Source organism: Copadichromis virginalis, linkage group LG5, assembly GCF_057382275.1.
Source record: "Copadichromis virginalis isolate Kocher_CV1m ecotype Utaka linkage group LG5, C_Virginalis_male_GT1.1, whole genome shotgun sequence".
Lineage (NCBI taxonomy): Eukaryota > Metazoa > Chordata > Actinopteri > Cichliformes > Cichlidae > Copadichromis > Copadichromis virginalis.
This window is the reverse complement of record NC_140622.1, coordinates 26,838,333-26,852,398: the sequence shown is the minus strand read 5'-3', so window position 1 is coordinate 26,852,398 and position 14,066 is coordinate 26,838,333. Positions and strand designations below refer to the sequence as shown.

Genomic DNA, 14,066 nt, shown 5'->3' with positions numbered 1-14,066 from the left:
TCAACATCTTTGCTGCCTACAGGAAGAAACGTGACGTGCATCTGTTAATAAAAAGAGGTAAAGTCAGGGAAGAGTGTTGGAGAAGTAGTAAAGAAAGCATATTTACTTTTAAAAAGAACCTAAAGGTGAGCTGTAAAATCTTTACCCAAAAGTTTGCTTTCCCTCACAGTCTGGTTCATGTTTGACCTCGGGTGTCGTGGAAGAATGAGAGCGGCCTTTTCAGCCCTGAATCATCAGAGGTGCTCTTGAGAATGCAAGCGGGACATTGAATGGACTGTAAACAGACGGCTGCCTAATGCAAAGGTTGTGCTATAGTATGTTAAACCCACAGTAGTCCATTTGTTCTAAACATGTAGCAACCACTCCTAAACATAAAGTTTTCCTGTAGTGAGAGAGCATGTCTGAAGTGAACTAGCCCTTGTTGCCGCATGTTAGACACTGGATAATACCCTGACCTCATTCTCACAGCATTATCAGGCCTTAGATTTAGTGTATAATGTCGGATTTTTGGTAACATTTCATACGTGCTCACAATTTTGCAGGATAAGTACAAAATGTATGTTTTTTTTTAATATAATCAGTGGTTGGAATGAGCTGTAAAAAGCCTCCCAGAGTGAAAAAATGAGCCACTAGCCCCGTTACTCTCCTATTTAGTAGACCACCTACTGTTTCACTGTGTGCTGATGTATTTACAGTTTTTCCCAGCCCTATCACCAGACAAGAAATACAGAATTTGATGATTTCTGCCAAAACTCTGTATTATGTTCTGTGGCAATCTTTCTGTTTTTTTATGTCAAGAGTCCATTTCTTCAAAAAAATAAAAATAAATAAAAATCTCTCATTCTCCAAGATATGTGCTTGGCAACGACAACATGATTAAGATTAGGAAGAAATGGTAACAGTTCATGGTGTCCTTAAAATCTGCCTGGTACTGTGGTACACACTACTTCCTTCACTAACACCGAAAGACAGATTGGACCTAATATGTCACCGATATGAGTATAATTCCCATTGTAGTACTTGTTTCCCATTGTTTTTTTGCACTGCAGTGCAACTCTGCCCCAGATTTGCTGTGGGGTTTGATTAAAGAGATTGATTGGGGAATGTGCAACATATGAAAAGAGAAAGGATGCCGGTGCTCACTGATAAATTGTCTTCCTTTTTTGTGGGTAAAAAAAAAAAAAAATGTGTCTCAGCTATAAGCCATCATCAGTGTAACCCACAGTTTGGCTATTATATAAACCAAGTGAGGTTTAAAAATAATTCAGCGAAGAGAATACATGAAACCCCCCCCCCACAAAAAAACACAATTACTTACATGATAAACCAACCAGAAAGTGTCCATAAATCAGGAAGGAATCCTGTGAAATAATATCCAGCATCGCTACATGATAGTCTATAGTATATATAAATTCCTCCACTTGTTAATGAACTGGTGCTGCAGCAGGCATAGAGCCCATCACAGCTGAGGTGGGGTAGAACCTGAACAGATCAGTAGTCTGTCACAGAAAAACAAACAATCATCCACAACTGTGGCAAGAAACCATGGAGAAAACCCTCACAGGCACAGGGGAGAACATGCGACAATGCTAAATGATGCACAGCAGTGGAGCCCTCTGCAATATATAAAGGCAAAACTGGAATAATGTAAGTCTTAACGCTCCATACCGCACTGGGATAGACTCTGTTTTGAAATCTTTCTTTATCTTGCACTTTAGTTAGTTCTACTTCTGCCATTTGCTTTGCTTCCCACCAGTTTTGGGCCAAACTCGTGCTCAATCAGCTTATCGCTCACTCAATACTTTCTCCCTTTTGCTAGACTGGCTTTGTACTCACAGCATTTAAGATTTCCAGTCATGCCTAGTGCTCCTTACTTTTTGTCTTGTTTAGATTCTTATTGCATTTCCTCATTAGTTTCCTGTTTTTAGATTTTTGCTGTGTGCCTCCTACCAATTTCGTTTCCTTTGTGTAGTGATCTCTGGTGGATGACCTTTAGCCTGACTCAGATTTTGGACTTTTAACTACGTGTGGCACCAAGCTTTTTAGTCTTTCTCCCCCTGTGCAATTGTCACGCTAATCACATGACTTATATATGAAAGCTTTTGCTTGTGTAATGAGTTCACTAATAATCATGACCCATTTTCACAGCATAATAATAGGCAGAAAGCTAGTTTTAACAAAAAGCTCCCAAAAATTCACTGCATCCTATCTGTCCAGCATCAAACAGAAGAAAGACAAAGTCAGCAGGTGTTAGAAAACCCCACCCTGATTCTCCAGCAGGAACACCCATCCACACTCTGAATAACAATCAGATCATGTCTACTGAATAAAACAGTGTTAGGTAGCTTTAATCACAAGGTATAACTGTTAATGTTTTGCTCATGTCTGTAAAAAACAGTGATCAGAGATCAAATCCAGAGGCTGTCAGGAAACTACACCCACTGGAAGCCCCCAGGCAGCTGGCAGCACTGCAGTGATGTGAAGGCCAAGTACTACCCGACACATTTAATCAAGTGAGAGGGTCTACATTTAGACAGGCATGGTCCACAGGGAACGTGAAGGTTCTCACGGCAAAATGAAGAAAAAGGGAGAAAAAGATCAACTCGTCTGTGCTGGATTGATTCTTTCTAGCCTTGATTGAAATTCACCCACTGCTGTTTAAACACATCACCAGAAAAGGGGATTTATTTTGGTTTAAATGAAACAGTGAAACCTTGTAAAAATGAGTATTCATTTTGTGATTTTTTTTAAACAGTATTTTAGAAATTGTAACAGGAATCATTCAACTTTAAAATGAATTTTTTAGTATCTTACAGTAGAAGGCAACCGATCAAACATCCTCCGAGTTACGGATCTTTTAGTGATGGAGAAAACTAAAACGTGATCACACGATCCTTTGAACATTCGTGGTACGTTCTGGATTGCCGATGCTTGGGCAGCCAGGTTTGGAAATTCAATAACAAAAAAAGTGCATATTCATCGTTAGCAGGTCGAGAAATTTGTGACCCCTCTCTGAGAAAAAATGCCTTCAATTTCTGATTGTTTCTGAATATTTTAAAAGAAAGACATAAAAAACACCCAAATACTTTCATGTTGGCCTTTGATGAATTAGAAGCAGTACATTTCAAAGACTTGCATCACTATAGTCTTAAAATAGAATAATCAGTTTTTATTCGATTTGAATATCAAAAACTATGATTTGCGCATGGCCTTAATGCTTAGAATCATGAATTAGATGTAGCATGCATTTAAGGTCATAATCATCAGTAAAAGTAATGATTTAAAGTCAGAATGTAATTGCCCTCAGGGCCTGTTATCTGGAAAGCACATCATGTGGTCGGACATAATGCATGTTGAAGGTGTGGACAGTCCTCACAAAAGGCAACGTATTTACTGTAATTTAATTAAAGGCATCAATCTGTGGGCTAGTGTGAAAGTGCCATTGTGCCCTCTACTGCTGAAATTCAATATGCCCTGCGCCTGAGAATGAATGCACTCGTGAGTATGTCCAGCTTGTCTATCTGGAAAAGCAACAAACACTACTTGGACCGCAGGTTGCCGATGCCAAGCGTGATGCGAAGATGGAGGTGATCCACACAGGTCACTGTGCGATTTAAAGGTACATCGGGAAACGTTGTTGAGTCCGATCATAAAAACAAAAACCAAGCATCTTGCAAAGATGCCATTTTTTCTTTAATGTCTTTCCTCCTTTTAAAAGACACATCAGCAGTACACCTTTACTGAACTTTTCTGTCTGAATGAAAACATTCAGACAGTGTTAAAGAAAGTACCCGAGAAATAAATAGGCACCAGCTAAAGTAAAGTGAAGTGTATGTGCATTGTGTCTGGAGTGTTGGCCATCAGGTCACTGGTTGTCTCTGCAGCTAACAATGCCCATTCACCCTTGACGTGGACCTTTCTGGTGGCTTGTGTTGCAAAACAAGCATCCACTGTTGGCTTGCATTATATTACTTTAAAGCCACTTAAATTGAGTTTTTTTTCTTCATAAGAGCGATGTGTAAAAAGAAAAGAACATGTCAATGGATCTATAGAGCTTTATTGTGAGTTTTCATCTCATTGTCTATCTATCTAGCCTTTATTTTGGTCCAAGCTTCCCACTCCCGTACTGCTGTAACAGCAGGGAGCTGTTTTCTTCTTCTTAAAAAACAATTTCGAGACAGTCAGAGCCATTGACTAGCTAGTGAACATGGCAAAACATAGCAGCTAAAGAGCAATACTCTATTTTCCCCACAGGAGTGGGAAGGGAGCAAAAAGAGAACTAAAAAAACAACTAACAATAAAACTCAATGCTGGACTTTTTCTGTGGGGAAAAAAAGAGAGCATGCTTTCAAATGAATGATGAGTGTAAATACTGGATAGTTAAAATGGGACCTCGAGTTCCTCGTCCCCAAGAGTGGCCAAACAATCTGTTACGACAGGTTAAAAGGAAGGTGTGGGATTTGGGCTGGTACACAGTGGTGACAGAGTTTTCCCTCCTTCTGCAAGACACAGCAGCGAGCCAATCCCCAGCATGTTGTTTAGTGGAGTTATGTGGCAGGAGGGCATCGTTAAAGGCATCATGTGTAACCGGAGGGTGATTAGAGACACAAATGAGCAGATTGAACATCTTTAAGTTGCCAAACCAACTGCCAAGTAATCCGTGTTTACGTTGCAGCCTAGCAGTGCCAGCTACAGTATATAAGAAAGTGTTGTTTCAGCTCTTTAACAAACATACAGTACATGCCACAATTATTCACTGTCGCATAATGAGAGCGGTTTTCAGTAAATCATATGAGAAATAATATACTTTCATACCTCCGGGGTGAAGCTTCATAAATTAAAGTGAGAATAGCATCTTTTTCAACCTTATCAGGTCATGTTCATTATTCAAGCAAACAGACTTTGGCACAATTTCCTTGCAGCTTCTATAGTCACCCTGAAATCAGTCATAAAAGTTGCATCAAGAAAAAATAGAACACACTGTAATGAGATTGTTTGACAGTGAACTCCGGTAAGCTGATATAAAGTACAAATGAATAATATACTTATTTGCATCTTAGCCTGAAGTTATCACATATTCGAAATGACTGATTTATGTATCCCCCCCCCCCCCCCACCCCATTTTCTTCTGTGCCATTATAGTGTAACATTGATGTATTTAACATGTATTTTCCATATTCCATCTTGACCTCATCAGCGAATCATCTGTGCTGAATTCACCACCGTTTTTAATGAGGCATTGACAAGATTCATCAGTGATGGGGTCTTTCATCACCCAAGTGACTGCATAACACTTGAACTCATGTAGCCGAACATATGGAGAGCATCATCAAGGCCTTTTCAGCGGTTTTCAGCTGAGACACATCTTATCTATCAATCCAACACAAATGACATCGGCAGTGGAAAAGAATCAAGCCAAGGGAATGTGTATCGAACATACTCTTCCCCATAAGCACTTGCAGACAAATCGCTGCCAACAGTGTTGTAAATTGCTCTTTGGATTTCTGGCTCTGAGGGGGGGGAATAGCCTGGACTATGCAGAGAAAGACAGCTGAATGAGTTCAAGATAAGCACTTTTTAAAGGCCCTTTATCCATTTCTGTCACTCTAATATCCTGTTAAGAGGAGTGTTCTGTTTTCCACAAACAAGTCTGTTATTAACTATTATTTTTCATTAGTAGAAGTCATCACACTGGATCGATGCATACATCACCTTGCCACATTATTGATTTTCATTTTTTCTCCCTTGTTTTCCTCCGTTCCCTCTTTTTCTGTGCACTGTGTCATAATTAAAACAACTCAGAGGCATCAGTGATGATTGCACTCTTTTTTCTGGCCTCAGCTGAGGAGGTTCATTTTTGCTTTTCTCTCTGTTTGTTTGCAGTAAATGTCAAAAACTCACTTACCTACCGCCCAAAATACAGAGCTGAATAAAATACATAGGCAAGATTGTTGGAGTTGCTGAGACTGATCTTTCCCTCATGAACTGGGCTACTGCATTATAAAGTATCATACTGGATGCATGGCATCTGTCGTTGCCTGCTATTTTGTGCTGGATGTGAACAGATAAGAAAGGGAGAACATCGGTTTGTAACTTTGACATGTTTTAACCACACACACATTTTCAGAACTAGATGTTACTTTCTCAAAATGAAGTCTTATGCACTTTCTGTTTTTTCTTATATAAGCCTTTCCAGTTGGGTGTGCCAAACACTGCATGAAAAGATGTGAATGTTAACCTAACCCTAACTCAATTTTTTTTACAGTTTTTCTCGATTGCTAAAAAACATTTCTTGAAACTACGCCTCATATCCTCACAACAGTAAACACAAATCCATAACCTCTCACTCAATTCCCCAAACATCCTATTTCCAGGTCAAAATGAAGCTCTACACCCAAAACTATTCACTCCTGCTGAAAAACCAAACTTTGCCCTCAGACATCAAACACAAGCCCTCAAAAACACACACACTACAACAGAGTTTTGCACACTGGTACAATTAATTCAAAACAATAGTTCCAAAACAATTAGGTTGCTTATGGTTCTCCCCTTCAAAACCCTTGTCACATGATAAACACAAAAGACGCAACCAATGTATGTACAGTGGCACATTGTCATTCATGTACTATACAGTACAACACACACCAGAAACATTATCCCACCTCAGCATCTTGTCTTTGGTCTGGGTCAGGCCAGAGAATCTCATCCACATCACAGGCTATATTGTCCCCAGCCAGGCAGCGGGGGTAAAATCCTCTTGCATGCCTGATCCACCCCTGGCATGCATCTACTGATATGTCTAGGCAGGCCTCTTCCATGGCCTGAAGGAGGTGAACACGGACATAAGGTTCTCGGTCATACACTTTCCACCGCCATGCCGAAAATAACTCCTCTATCGGGTTTAGAAAGGGAGAGTATGCAGGCAGAAAGATATTAGAAAACCTTGGGTTATTGGTAAACCAGTCACGAACCAGAGCAGCGCGATGGAAGCTGACGTTATCCCACACAACAACGTAGTGAGGCTGCTCTGGCTGTGCTGGTTCCCTGTAGTCCAGCTGGAACATATGTTGTCTTAAACCATCAAGAAAAGCAAGGAGAAGCATAGTGTTATAGGGTCCTAGTACGGCATGGTGGTGGAGTACCCCTCGTTGGCTGATGGCTGCGCACATAGTGACATTCCCCCCACGCTGACCAGGGACATTTACAATAGCCCGATGGCCAATTATGTTCCTCCCCCTTTTCCTTCTTTTGGTCAGGTTAAAACCTGCCTCATCCACAAAGATTATTTCATGGGGAACAGGCCGTCCTTCAATCTCAAAGATTCTCTGCAAAACACATAACACAGTAGAGTCAATCGGTACCCTGAACCACAGTTCAAGAGTGCTGAAATGGCAGCATAAACTGCCATGCTGTGATGGTACACAATACTTTATACAGTATCAAAACTCATACCTGAACATATTCCACACGTTGGTTCTTCACTCTGTCAGAGTTTCGTTCGAAAGGGACTCGGTATGCCTGTTTCATCCGGAATTGATTCTTTCGGAGGATGCGGTCAATTGTGGAGAGGCTGATGGCATTTATGCCTCGAAAAAGATGATCATCCTCAATCACTCTCCTTTGAATCTCTCGCAGGCGGATTACATTATTTGCAATTACCATGTTTACAAGTTCCCTCTCTTGCTCCTCCGACAAAAGCCTTAACCTGCCTCCACCAGGTGGTCGTCTCTGTGTCCTACAAAAATAGAAGCACTCATTACTGTAACTGTCACACATTCATTTTACAGGAAAATAATGGAAACATACTGAAACTCAAGACACATAAGTTCAGTAACTTACAAGTTACTGTACAAAGCAGTCTTACTGCAAGTACACCTACCTGTTTTCCTCCCTGAAGGTTCTGATGATGGAGGCAACAGTGAAGCGACTCAAATTTGGTTGTACTCGTTGCCCAGCCTCCCTCATAGTCATCCCATGGACAAGGACATGGTCAACTAAAGTGGCTCGAATTTCATCCGAGACTGACTGTCTTCGTGCCCTTGCTCTTCCCCTTCCTTGTCGCCGTCGTTCTCCACCTCCACCTCCTTCACCACGTCCTCCTCCTCCTCCACCTCTCCCTCCTCCTCCACCACCTTCCTGTTGTCCTAGACCACCTCCTCCTCCTCTTCCACCACGTCCTCCTCTTTCACCATGTCCTCTTCCTCCACCATGTCCTCCTCCTTCACCACGTCCTCCTCTTTCACCATGTCCTCTTCCTCCACCACGTCCTCCTCCTTCACCACGTCCTCTTTCTCCACCACGTCCTCTTCCTTTGCATCTCTTTGGATCCATTGTTTCAAACCTGAATGAGCTGACTTTGGCCCTTTTATCTATCCATCGCAGGTTCTGATTGGTGTGTGCTAAATTTTGACTCCTAGTGTTTCCACCTGGTTAATTGTGTGCTAATTGAGCTCAAGCTATGCTGACTTAAGTTAACATTATTGCATGCTAGTGCTTTCTAAATGACTACATGGTGTAAGCACTGTAAAATGTAGGGATTTGTGTGTAGAGTTTTGCAGTAACAGTTCACCAAATTTGAGTCATGTGTCAAAGCAGGGAATAGTGTTTATAGTTCAGGGAAATGGGTGTGCTTTTTGACCAATAGCGTTACGGTTTTGAAATTTTAGTTTAGAGGCCTGGTTATAGTGTTTAAGCAATCGAGAAAAACTGTAATATGGTCTCTCTATTTGGTAGGTTCTCACTATTTTGTAGGCCTGAACGGAAGCTCTAGCTGACTTCAGTTTGATGCTTTTGGTTATGCACCTCCAGAGGTCTCAAGGATAGTCTGGCTGCTCCAAAAAGCTTACCCACTTTCCTAAAACATACATGGGGGTAAGGTTAATTGGTGATTCTAAATTTATTGTAGGTGTTAATGTGAGTGTGAATGGTCTGTCTCTATGTGTTAGAGACTATCAGCCTATTCAGGATGTGCTCTGTCTCTCGCCATATGACATCTGGGATAGGCTGCAGGCCCTGTGACCCTAAATTGGATAAGTGGAAGAAATGGATGATAATCTCTTTACCACTATACTGGTGGTTTCTATGGTCACCATCATACTGAACGCCTCTTATCTTTAAGAATAATTTTAAACCTGCATCTGCAACCAAACCTTAACCAAAGCAGCAGAGTGTAAGACTGGATATGGTACCTGATAATGTAGTGCATCTGCTTTTTCTGTGTCTGCAGTGAATAAAAAATGGTCTTGCATGAAGCAGTGTTTTCTGGGTAGGTCTCAAGGACTTCTTGGCCTTTTATTCCCCTGCCTGGACCACCACACCAGCAGGTTTCAAGTACCCACCTACTAATAGTAATGTACAAACTGTAATTACTGGCCTTTATTGCCCTTAATTTCTAAGTGCAGGTGAGGTTGAAGTTCACATGAATTGTTTTTATGTAGAAATGCCACTTGTCTGTGGCACAAAAGGAAATGTCAGAAAAATAATGAATAGATTATAAAAAAACGGTGTCAAATTAGACGGTATCTGCTTATTGTTAAAAATCTGACATGTCTGAGAGGTCTCATACTGACTTCACAAGTAAACATGTTATATAACATTCATGTGTTTGTTTGTGTGTGTGTGTGTGTGTGTGTGTGTGTGTGTGTGTGTGTGTGTGTGTGTGTGTGTGTGTGTGTGTTTGATCACAGTGTTGGTTTTAGACCGCACCGTTACCTTGGATCTTGCATTTACCCATCCTCTTCTTTCACCCCTGCAGGTCACCTCGCTGCTCTGATATGTAACTGTAAAGCCCTGCATTTTATTTCTTTTGTTATTTTTTTTATTGGATTTATTTATGTCTTGAAGAACTTAGGAGAACTTAAAGAAGCAATTGAATGTGGTCAGGTGTTAAATGCACACTTCCACATTACTGTGTAATACAACAACAAGATGAACCCCAGAGTAACTACCTCCACCTCCACTCTCCCACCACAGAGTCCCTTCTTTTGGTAATTTCCATTACAAATTTGCATCTGATGTTTTGAGTTTGGATTTTTTTTCTCTTTGCAAACATCTTGCTGCACTGTGTTTTCATGCAGAAGGGCTCATGGGATCACTTAAAATGGTGTGAGCACAAAGTGTATTGTGTGCCTACACCAAGCAGTGACCTTGCCTTCCCTTAAAGAAAACATCCTTGAAGTAAAATAACTGTGATGCTCTGGGGCTCGGGAGAGAGCTCCATCCCCAGAAGAGATGTTAGCACAGGCAGACCTGCTTTGGGAAGAGGAGCGTCACAGCGCCTGCGGGCTGATGAGTCACTTTGAAGCAGATCTGAGAATACCGTTATGGCTGCAGGGGCTAGAGAATTGTCAACCAAGCGTTCTCAAACCTGAAGAGCTGCAGGAAGGAGTCTCCCCCTCGCTCTTTCACCAATATTGAACATCAGTGAATATTGAATCGGTTTTTTTGTCATAGTTCACGTCTATCCACGACTCAAGTTATTAAATTATTGCTGTCGTGCCTTCACTCACATAACGATGCACTGGTGAAGCTGGGAAATGACTATGTTTCCTCTGCAAAATACACCATAGAGCAGATCTCTAATAGTCTCTAGACTCACAGATAGTGAAGTAAAGATTCTGTCTTAAGTTCAAAATGCCACATAGCAGAAAATGAAAGAGTTTCCGTAGGGTCTTATCTTCATGTGTATTAGAAATTACTTTTTTATCTTAAGAAGACTGTAGAAACCGATGAACTTAATGCAGTGCATAAGGTCTCCTCTAAGCAGTGCAAAAGATTACCTTACTCTATTATACAGTAATTTGAAAGTGAGGTAAAGGTTAATGATGAAAGAAGGGCTGCTGTCTGTGGCCAAAGGTGCCATTCTGGCTGACAGAGGATTACCCACAAATGTTTTACCGAAATGACTCAACATTTAGGAAAATGTTTCAACGAATAGTAGCGGCTTGTATTTATTTAATATTTTTTTCCAGACAACACTGAACATTTTTCTCTTGCATAAGTGGAATGTAGTATGTGGTAAATGATTTCTACCACACTGACTTTCAATAAAATTCTCTTCTATATATTACAGATGATGTCTGAGGTATTTTATTGTTATAAATACAAATACAAATAATATGATATAGAAATATTTAGGGTAAGAAATGTTTATCTGGGCTTTTGAATTTTCCAAAGTTCATGCCTCTGCTTTAATTCATTCATTTCTGTGCCGTTTAAGCTTCTTTTGATGTAAAACCTTCATATTTGTCTTTAAGAAGCCACTTTGCATTTGCCCAGCCAAGTCAAATTTAAACAGAAAAGTATATTTTTCATGTCTGATTTCAAGACTTCCCAGATTTTGTATTCCTTTCTTTAAGAGTCTTGTTGATTTTTCAGGTTGAGTTCTGTGCTCTTTGGGTGGAGTCTCTCTGCACAGCTGTCCTTCTCACACCTGCTTCAAACAACCTCACCAATCCCTGGGTATTTTATGGGTGGATGGTGCAGCAGATCACTGCCAGATTGTCTTTCATGGTGGTAATCTTCTTGTTAGCTGCATGTGCTTGTTTTTCTGTCAACTAAACTTTGTTGTTCCATCATTCTTCTAGTTGTCATCCCAGGTCTTTTCACTCTAACCCGCTCTGCTCCGAGGAAATATGTGTTCACCAACAGCCACTTAACTTTGAATCTTGTTATTGTAAAGAGGACTTACCTGAAACGTACGTGCCTGCCCACTCTTCATCGCTGCACCAGTCACCTTTCTGGAAACTCGCCTGTCCCCCGAAGACCGCTCCTGAGCCTCAGTCACTCACTCGCCTCCAAGCCAGACTGTTAAAATTGACCTCCACCTTTTACTACATAATTCATACCCACCTTGGCCTCATCTAATCCATCTTCTTCTCCTCCTCCTCAGAGATCCCAGTTGTGTCACCGCTGTTAAACCAAAGTCTCAAGTTTCACACTCAATATTAAGAACTGCTTGCCTTTCAATAAATCTTTTAAAACTGCCTTTGGTGCCCTGAGACATACCTTAGCCCAAAAATGACGCTTCCAGATCAAACAAAAAGAAACATGAGCTTTCTGATATGACGCCTCATCTACAGAATAAGACTTTTTTTGTGCTTTACATGAACGGACAATCACCTTGCTCCTATGTGAAAGTCTGTTTTTTGTTTTGTTTTTTTAATTCATCCCACTCATGGTGTAATAATGTCATCTGACTTCTTCCTTTGCTCCTATTTTGTTTACTTTGCTGGTCACACTGTGTGGGATGCGTGGAACACTGATGCTGCTGTTCTGTTTGGGGAGTGTCCAGGTAGCTGTGTTTGTGTTATGTATTTGTTTGAGGAAATATAGTATAATATATTTCCTTATTGTTAAATATAATATCAAGCCGTTAATACAAACCTTACCTCTGGTGTCCAGTTCACAGATGGTCTGAGATGTGTTTAGCTCTTTAAACACAAAGACTGGAAGAAAAATGAAATCCCCAGTTATGTATTTGCACTTGAGATTCTGTTGCTTTGGTTTTGCTCTGTTAATGTTTTTTTAAAAAAACTCCAAGTAGAGCTTAAGCACCCATTAGAAGCTAATATCCATTAATGGGTCCAGTTAGCAAATAGCCAAAAAAATAGAGATGCAGTGTCTAGTCATAAAACTCTGTCTGTATTCTGTACACATGATGTGCCTCTATATGGTACAGAAGGCTACATTAGTATTATAAATGAGTTGACCTCAAGGCACCTCACATATCGGTGTTACTATGGAAACATAGTAACCAGCAGTAAATATAGCGGAGAAATGTACAATTTTACAGAGCAAACCGAAAAACTTATAAAGCAAACTTAACACCACCTTACTCAAAATCCAACAAAACAAAGCAAAAAAAACCTCAGACTATTAATACACCTGAGAAATGAGACCTGCTGAATATTACAGACTGAATCACTCCAATACAACAACTCGGTGAAAGGATTTGATTGTGTGTGCTTGAAGCAGGGATCAGAATGTGTTAATTTAGTGATGCCAACATGCTCTTTATTGTTGTCTGTCTGTTTTGGAATAATGCAGATCTACAAAATGCAAACACTGCATTTTACATGTTATCCTGCACTAAATCCTGTTCACCAGTGCCTTAAGACTTGGCTTGCAAGTGCACACTTTATATGTATATCGCTTTTTACTGGAAATTAGACGGTGGTTATATTGAGATTATACTTCCCTTAGGGTGGACACATTTCTCCTGCATTTCTTGTAGTGTTTAAGATGACATGAATATCTATATCATGAATATCATGAATATCAACTACACTGCTCTCTAGATAAATGACCCATCATACTTGATTGTAACGCCCAGCTCAGGGTTAAAAGAAAGCTAGCATTGTTCTGAATGGATGTACATTAAAATCAAGCATTCAGTTAATACTTCAAAATGCATCACAATGATCTGAGGTTGGAAAACTGAATGAATGCCATTTATTAAAAAACAAACAAACCACGAAACAAAAAAGACATAAAACAGCTGTGAACAAAGAGAGATCCTCAAGCACAGAGGAATGTTTTCCACTTTTTCCAAAGAGGTTTTGGACCGAGTCAAGCCAAAAACACCCAGCAGTTTTATTTCACTTAAGTATTTTGGAATTTTAGTTGATCAGAAACAGAGGACAATGAAAGCTTTTATCTCAAATAATATAACAGAAAATTGTCACTTTTACTGTACTCAGAAATAATTTGACTTCTGGTCTAGAGAAACCCTGACACGTGTCAGAAAGTGTGCTAGATTTGAATGGCAAGCTTTGAATTAAAGTTTTAAGACAAATTTACAAAATGCTTTTTCATTTTTTTCTTCTCACCTCTGCTATAAAATTATTTTAAAACTGCTTCAATTTATTTCCTGGAAACAAAGTGGCTTACCGGCTACATAACCATGGCAACATGCAGAAAAGATGATGGAGATGGAATGACTAACTTCTGCTTCATAACCTCTCATTGTGTTTAAACCCTTCAACGCACACCTCACTGTGTTGAGCATAATAGATGGTTCCTTTCTTACACAACTATATACCACTCAGGAATAACTGTATTACATC

The 14,066-nt window shown here is 40.1% G+C and overlaps 1 protein-coding gene across 1 annotated transcript; it reads right to left on the bottom strand.

Annotated features, from left to right (window-relative positions):
• Positions 1 to 6,268: 6,268 nt before the first annotated feature.
• On the bottom strand, positions 6,269 to 8,165 carry LOC146709902 (uncharacterized). Its single transcript, XM_085457109.1, has 3 exons — positions 7,880 to 8,165; positions 7,453 to 7,735; positions 6,269 to 7,325 (listed from the first exon to the last, which is right to left on the bottom strand). Exons 1-3 carry the CDS (start codon positions 7,969 to 7,971, stop codon positions 6,654 to 6,656), a joined length of 1,047 nt encoding a protein of 348 aa, XP_085313235.1. The 5' UTR covers positions 7,972 to 8,165; the 3' UTR covers positions 6,269 to 6,653.
• Positions 8,166 to 14,066: the final 5,901 nt, after the last annotated feature.